This window comes from Musa acuminata, chromosome BXJ1-8 (assembly GCF_036884655.1).
Source record: "Musa acuminata AAA Group cultivar baxijiao chromosome BXJ1-8, Cavendish_Baxijiao_AAA, whole genome shotgun sequence".
Classification (NCBI taxonomy): domain Eukaryota; kingdom Viridiplantae; phylum Streptophyta; class Magnoliopsida; order Zingiberales; family Musaceae; genus Musa; species Musa acuminata.
The window spans coordinates 30,058,852-30,066,936 of record NC_088334.1 but is presented as its reverse complement, the minus strand read 5'-3'; the positions used below and the strand labels follow the sequence as shown (position 1 = coordinate 30,066,936).

Genomic DNA, 8,085 nt, shown 5'->3' with positions numbered 1-8,085 from the left:
AAGCACTAATTCACCCCTCCCTCTTAATGCCAAAATGGTCCTAACAACAATGAATTCTTATGTTGTTAATAAATAAATCGAGAATAGATTTTGAGCTTTGCTTCGAGAGTCTTCAACATTTAAACAAAAGTAAACTTGTGTATTGAGGCGATGTAGTCCTTATAAGCCATGGGGGAATTCCACACCTCCTCCACAACTTTGAAGAAATTTGGATGAAACTACAATAATTGAATAATTGAAAACATTAACTAATCATTCTTTGTTTACATAAACAAACTATAGTTGTTGCATGATCGAATATGTTAGGAGATAGAAACCAAGCCTCTAAGTCCAGGAGGTAGAAAGCAAGCCTCTAAATTCACAAAACTAGAAATCCAACTTTAGTTAATAAGCACACGGTTTAGTTTACTCTTAATTTATTGCACACCCATTATGTTGTTGACCACTTAAGATGTTGCACTTTTATTTGTAGATCAAATAACCCCAATTCAATAAGATAATCAGTAATCTTTATAAAAGTTAAATTTAAAATAGGGCACCCACTAACTTTGTCTTAAAGATAGAAAATCATGTTAAAATTACTCAAACTACGTGATAAAATTTAAGAATTTAGAGGAGAGATTACCAAGCTCTTTATAGTCAGTTTCAATGTAGAGCTTGAGAATACCCATGAATATCCTTGAGAATACCAAGCATAACTTAAGAAGAGAAATTGAGTATACCGATAAACATGCATGAAGGATATCAAATGCATCAAATCCAAGAAGCACTAGAGCAATTAGTAAAACACCTTCAATTATGAAATAAGTCCTTAAGAATAGTAAGTATTTTATTTTTCTGAACCAGGGGCTCCAAACTAAAGAAATAATGTATGTAGTTCTTAATGAGAGAATCCCTAAGAGTTTTTTGTTTTAAAGGAGCATTACGTCTCCTAATATTTCATTTAACAAAATTAATCATAAGGATGGTCGGGGTATAGAATATTTTCCTAAGGGGTCTAGGATAGTACCCTTCCACTTTTCTATACTCATAATAATTTTTGAAAACCCATATTTGTCAAAAGGTATTTATTATCAGTCTCATCTTCCACTTTAGAGAGGAGGAAGAATTTGTCTGAGATCTTCGATCTTCCAACTGCTTCAATAGTCTTAGCAAGAGTACGTGCTTTAGATTTTACAGATAATGACTTCGACTAAAGAGGCTTGTTTGTGATTCTAGACTTGAGCCCTTTTAGGGTGGGAAGAACTATAAGTATTCATAGAATTACATTCTTCTGAAGGTTGATCTCCCTCTTTACCCTCTCTTGCTTGTATAAGTCATTTCACTTATAATCTCGAAGGAGCCTACTATAATTTGATAGGATCAATTTCAGAACCCAAATGATCTTTGCACTTGTTTTTAAGTAATTCCTTGTGATATGACCAAAAATATTATAATAGGAGCAACACACAAGCTGGTTTAATCATGCTTGTCATTTAGAGTGATATGAATAGAATCGGATAGCTTTTTGCATATAGAAATCTCTGATGCACTCTCTTTTACTAGTTAGCTTATTCTTAAATAGAGGTTTGTTGATGTCACTTGCTATTGAACTAAGGAATTTAGGATTCTACATAAATATTCGCACTAGATAGCTTATTCATCTTATGATGGGCGTTAGAAGAGGATGTAGCATTCATCTTATTCACACTAGATAGGTCCAAATCAACATTTGGATGGGCAAAAGAAGTAATCCGATTTGAGCTTGCCTATGTGGAGGCTTGCAGATCGGATGGAGAAGCCAAACCTAGTTTGAGAGGGCTTTGCTTATTAACTAGTAGAAGGAAGGGGTCCACTCCATGTTGAATAGATTAGGATACTAACGCATCCATGCACGAAGAAACAAATACTCATGGATTCTATTAAGTGATCAGAAATAGGATTTTGGAAGGAGTCATAATCACGGTTTCTGATTTCGAGGAGTGCAACACATCCCCACACGAAGAAGGAATTGTTGGAAAGAATAGAAGACAAGAAGAATTATTGAAGAAGTTGTTCCCCTATTTATACAGATTAAGAGGGAGGATTTCCCTCAACAAAGTAGAAAGATTTCCTCATACAGTTAGGGATCTTATCATAGTAGAGAGATTTACTCATATAGTTAGGGAAATCTTATCTGTTATCATGCCCCCGCAAGATGGTGCTCCTATTAAGGATACTAATCTTGGATTGATGCAAAGCAAACAATTTACGAGCGAGAGGCTTTGTGAATAGGGCAAGAGCAGATCGCTGCTGTTATTGCGGCTGCGACGGTGGCAATGTTGCAGTGATACTACAATAGAGGAGGAAGCTATAGTAGATGAGGTAGCTACAGTAGAGAAGGTAGTTGTAGTAGAGGAGAAAGCATAGAAGAAATTGTAGCAGAGGAGGTAGCTGCAGCGATGCTACAGTAGAGGAGAAAGCTGCAACGATGTTATAGCAGAGGAGAAAGCTATAGTAAAGGTGTAGTAGAGGAGGTAGCTACAGTAGAAGAGGAAGCTGCAGTAGAGGAGAGAAAGCTGCAGTGATGCTATAACAAAGGAGAAAGCTATAGTAGAGATGTAGCAGAGGAGATAGCTACAGCAGAAGAGAAAGCTGCAGTAGAGGAGAAAGTTACAACGATGCTGCAGCAGAGGAGGAAGCTATAGAAGGAGGAATCTGCAACGATTTGGTGGAGAAATCTATAGTGATTTATTAGAGAAATCTGCAACGATTAGCTCTTAGTAAGAGCTGAGGATCGATAGTTGACAGCGAGACAGCGGGCTACGATTGATGCAGATCACAGCCTGATAAAGACGATGCTACGGCGACGGACAACCCAAGCTTGGGGTCGGTGCAAGCGGCGTCGGTGAAGAAGAAGGCCGCATGGAGGAGAAGAGGGAAGGAGCAGGCAGGGGTTGGAGAGGGATCCGCTACCGAGGGCGAGCAGCCGACCACACTAAAACAGGCCCTCGTTGTTATGGCCGCATTTGATGGTGATGCCGGGTGTGGTCACGGCAGCGGTTGGGGTAACAGTGAAGGTGTCATGTGCTGTACAACGGACGATCGTACAATAGTTTGAGAGGGGAGTCCGATAGGGAAGCGAATCCGACAGGAAAGAGTTCCCCCTTCTTTGCTCTGCAAAGACAAGGGATGTGGTGAATGGTAGGCTTCAATGGCCGCGGAAAGAATAGAAAATAAGAAGAATTATTGAAGAAGTTATTTTACATTGAAGCTATTTTCCCCCTATTTATACAGATTAAGAGGGAGAAGAGAGATTTCCTTACGAAATATTATTAGAGTAGAGAAATTTATTCACATAGTTAGGAAAATCTTATCTGCTATTAGGAATCACGTGTGGATTTTGGGAAAGAATCACGATCATGGTTATAACTTACTCATGTCTTTATTCAGGTTGCTGGAAACACTCATCAAGTCTTAATTTATATAGGGATCAGAGAAATCTAGTATTAGTGCAGTCATAGAAATCCATGAGAGTGTAATGCCATGCAATGATAGGATGGATCTTCCGCCTCCTATTGATTGATGGGCTCAAGATTATTTATTTGAGGTAGTGGAAGAAGGCATCACTGATTAGGTAGATGATTCCTTATATGATCTCCTCGTAGCATCCAAGGAGAGAAACATGAATGGATTAGGGCCTTCTCCTATGAAGCCCGCTATAGGATCATCCATAGAGTCCCTCGCTTCATGAAAGACCATGTTCTTGACTAGAATCTTATTCATCTTAGAGATTGAATGAGCAACATGAGGTTTATAAAGACTCATCGATCAACATGATTGTATTATTTAGTTTCTTAACCAATTTGATTTAACACACTAGTGTAATTGGATTGTGACAAAAAAAATTAAAGATTAAAATAGTCACCTAAAAATAAAGATATTTTTATTATTTTAAAATAATAAGAATTTTTTAATATTTTAAAAAGAAGAGATGTTATCCAAAAATGAAAAAAAAATATATTTGATAAGACCATGTATTTAAAGGTTAGCATATTTAATGACGACACTTAAATTTCGTTATACAGCTGTTGCCAGACCCATTCCTGCAACTTCCCGAGTTGATGGCAACGAACGCCATCAAACAGCGCGACAAAGATACAGCTATCCACGTTGAGCCCTTCAGTGTCAAAGATCTGTCACGTGTCACCGATGCTGGGCCACGTGACAAGGGAAGAGGGAGAAGGAGATGGAGTTGCGTACCAAACGGCGGCGCTGCTGCGCGCGTGAGTCGACTGGGCCCCACGCGGCTGCATCCCTCGGCCGTCGGATTGGAGTTCTTTGGCGATAAATACGAGGCCCAACCACTTCCCTCTCCGATCCGCTCGATCGAGAGTAGAGTCCGGAGAGAACAGGAAGGAGAGATGTTCATCGAGAAGTTCAAGGTGGAAAGCCCCAACGTGAGGTATGGGGAGGACGAGATCGAGTCGGTGTACCACTACGAGACCACCGAGCTGGTGCACGAGTGCCGCGACGGAGTCTACCAGTGGATCGTCAAGCCCAAGACCGTCCGTTACAACTTCAAGACCCGCACCCGCGTCCCCAAGCTCGGGTATCCTTTCCCCCTCCGACCCTGACTACCTGTTTCAATGCCCCTTCTTCTTCCCTTTTTTAATGGCTTCCCTTGATCTTGGACTAGTGTGATGCTTGTGGGATGGGGTGGCAACAATGGATCTACCCTGACAGCCGGTGTTATTGCCAACAGAGAGTAGGTTTTCTTCGAACTTCTCTGTCGTTTTTTCCCCTGGTGATGTTGATGCTTATGACTTATTTCTTTCTTAATCATATATAAAAATGATATTTTGATTTGGAAGTAGTGATTGTGTTGGGTAGGGGGATCTCATGGGTGACGAAGGACAAGGTGCAGCAGGCCAACTATTTTGGATCCCTGACCCAAGCCTCTACCATTAGGGTTGGATCTTTCAATGGGGAGGAGATCTATGCCCCCTTCAAGAGCTTGCTTCCCATGGTATAACCGATCTGTTTTGGTCCAACGTTCCACAAATTCTTTTCTTTTGTTTTTGTGAAAAGTATGATGTACACGTTGTAGTATGATGAATTGCTGCAGATCTTGTTGTTGAATGTGTTACTTTCTTATTCTTTGGGGGGGAATTTATATTTTTATTTCTGTGATCTATGCATGTTAATATGATATTGTGATTTGGTTTTTTTCTTTTTTTTGAGTTTATTAGGTTAATCCAGATGATATAGTGTTTGGAGGATGGGATATTAGCAACATGAACCTGGCAGATGCCATGGCTAGGGCCAAGGTCCTCGACATTGACCTGCAGAAGCAGCTCAGGCCCTACATGGAATCCATGGTCCCCTTGCCCGGGATCTTCGATCCTGACTTCGTTGCTGCTAACCAGGGCACCCGCTCAAACAATGCGATCAAAGGCACCAAGAAGGAGCAGGTCCAACAGATCATCGAGGACATAAGGTGCTAATTAACATTTATACTTCCTAGTTAATTTTTAACAAAAAATTTCTCTAGCATGTACAAAATATGTAGTTCATTAGATTGATGTATGCTTAATTCTGGTGGAAGAATAGAGAAGGTAATGTCAAAATATAGCTGTCGATTGGTTCATTATTGGATTTGTATCTGATAGGGAGTTTAAGGAGAAGACAGAGGTGGACAAGGTAATTGTGCTATGGACTGCTAACACAGAGAGGTACAGTGACGTGATCGTGGGTCTCAATGACACTATGGAGAATCTAATGGCTTCAGTCGAGAAGAATGAAGCTGAAATTTCTCCGTCCACGTTGTATGGAATAGCTTGTGTGCTGGAGAATGTCCCTTTCATCAATGGGAGCCCACAGAATACCTTCGTGCCAGGTGTTAGGCTTAAACTGGGATTGTTGGTTTAGTAGGTTCTGAGTTGAAAGGTGTAATGGCTTTGAGATACACATTTCATTCATTATATTGGTTGTGTGCAGGACTGATTGATCTGTCCATTCAGAGGAACAGTCTCATAGGGGGCGATGACTTTAAGAGTGGGCAGACAAAAATGAAGTCTGTCTTGGTAGATTTTCTGGTAGGAGCAGGAATTAAGGTATCTTAACGTTTGACAACTTGTTTTTCTTCATCACTTGTGCTGCTAATTCTCAGTGTTTATACAATTGAAATCCTAGTCAAGCTTCTATTTGATTTATGCATGAGAAACTGTTTTCATATTTTAATGGTTATTTTTTAGTGATAACTTATGTTCTAATCTAACAAATGCAATGCCTCACTTATTTCCTTCCTACTAGCCAACCTCTATTGTCAGCTACAACCATCTGGGCAACAATGATGGGCTGAACCTCTCTGCACCTCAAACTTTCCGATCAAAGGAGATCTCAAAGAGCAATGTTGTCGATGACATGGTCTCAAGTAATGGCATCCTCTATGAGCCCGGGGAGCACCCTGACCATGTTATTGTTATCAAGGTTTGTATAATTGTGGATTATATCCTTTTAATTGTTAGGACAAAGTATTTACATTCTACTATTCATTATTTGCTTTTGCTGCAGTATGTACCATATGTTGGTGACAGCAAGAGGGCTATGGACGAATACACATCAGAGATATTCATGGGGGGAAAGAGTACTATCGTTCTTCACAATACCTGTGAGGACTCCCTGTTGGCTGCACCTATCATATTGGACTTGGTATTGTTGGCTGAGCTCAGCACTAGGATTCAGCTTAAAGCTGAGGAAGAGGTAATTATAAGCAGCCTATTGATTTGTGTATTCTTCTGTAACCTCCTAACCGAACATGTTTTGCATTTTGGTTGATTATGTAGGACAAGTTCCACTCCTTCCATCCAGTGGCTACAATCCTAAGTTACCTCACCAAAGCTCCACTTGTAAGTGATTATATTGCCAATCTAATGTATGTTATCGTTATATACTTGTGATTGAGCATAGGTCCTCAGAGTTTAAGCCAAGTTATTGTGAATAGTCAATTGACGTTTAGTTCCCGGAGGAGAGGATAATCTGTGATTTGGTAGGGGCGATAAGTGTGGGTAGATATAATATAGGATGGAATGGAATATGATCATATACGGGTCCCTACAAGATTAGTGATGACTTCTATGTGTAGTCAAACAGCATCAAACAAAGTTTAATATGCAAATTCGTGGTTCACAGGTCAGCGAAGCAACTTTGAACTGGTTTTTAACGTTCATAACATGTAATCTTGATGTAATCAACTTGTGTGCTTCAGTTTATTTGGTCCTTCCACCTGAAGATGTAATAATAGGATTCTTTCATTCAAGAACTAGTCTGGTTTTGACAATCGGTAGCAAGTTCATATGTAACGCAGGTAGCTTCTGATGGTACCAAGGAATTTGTGTCCTGGCTTTGCTTACTTTTGTGGAGTCATGATTTATATTTATCCAATTCTTTTAGATGGACAAGTGTAGTTGTGTCATTATAGTGATAACAAGTACTAATCTCTCGGTTAATTCATTTGTATGGTTAAAACAGGTTCCTTCGGGCACACCAGTGGTGAATGCCCTCGCCAAGCAGAGGGCCATGCTGGAGAACATACTCAGGGCTTGCATTGGCTTATCTCCCGAGAATAACATGAATCTGGAGTACAAGTGACATCACGCAAAAGAAAAAACACGAGGGTGGATGTTGAGAGATGAGTTTCTTCAACTTGTTCCGTTCATGCTTATCCCTCTTCAACTTGTCGCCTCCTGTAGTTGAACCTAACTCCATGTTTCTCTCTTGACATTGTTCTGGTATTTCTTCTGATCGACTCTAGTTTATAATAATTGCTTTTTGTCCCCGTGTTCTTGATTTATTATATGTTTATATCTCATGCAAAGTTGATTTATAGGTTTTGTAGTGAGAAAATTTTGTCTGCTATGTTATTTCTGATATTATGATTGGAACGTTCCTTAATTTAAAGCAACATATCAATCCTTCGTCTTCTTTCTAATCACAATGGGGCTGATGGCCAGAAAACCTCGCCCATACATTTGGCTAGCTCAAGTGAAAAAATGATTGTGAATAGTATTTGAATTATTTATTTTTCTTGAAACCGAATTTGAGAGTGTTTGTCCTACTTTTTAT

The 8,085-nt window shown here is 39.7% G+C and overlaps 1 protein-coding gene across 1 annotated transcript; it reads left to right on the top strand.

Annotated features, from left to right (window-relative positions):
* Positions 1 to 4,057: 4,057 nt before the first annotated feature.
* Positions 4,058 to 7,798, top strand: LOC135587709 (inositol-3-phosphate synthase-like). The gene is made up of 10 exons (XM_065079402.1): positions 4,058 to 4,570; positions 4,658 to 4,726; positions 4,852 to 4,987; positions 5,211 to 5,458; positions 5,631 to 5,857; positions 5,959 to 6,074; positions 6,274 to 6,450; positions 6,535 to 6,723; positions 6,807 to 6,869; positions 7,492 to 7,798. Exons 1-10 carry the CDS (start codon positions 4,083 to 4,085, stop codon positions 7,609 to 7,611), a joined length of 1,833 nt encoding a protein of 610 aa, XP_064935474.1. The 5' UTR covers positions 4,058 to 4,082; the 3' UTR covers positions 7,612 to 7,798.
* The last annotated feature ends 287 nt before the right edge of the window (positions 7,799 to 8,085 follow it).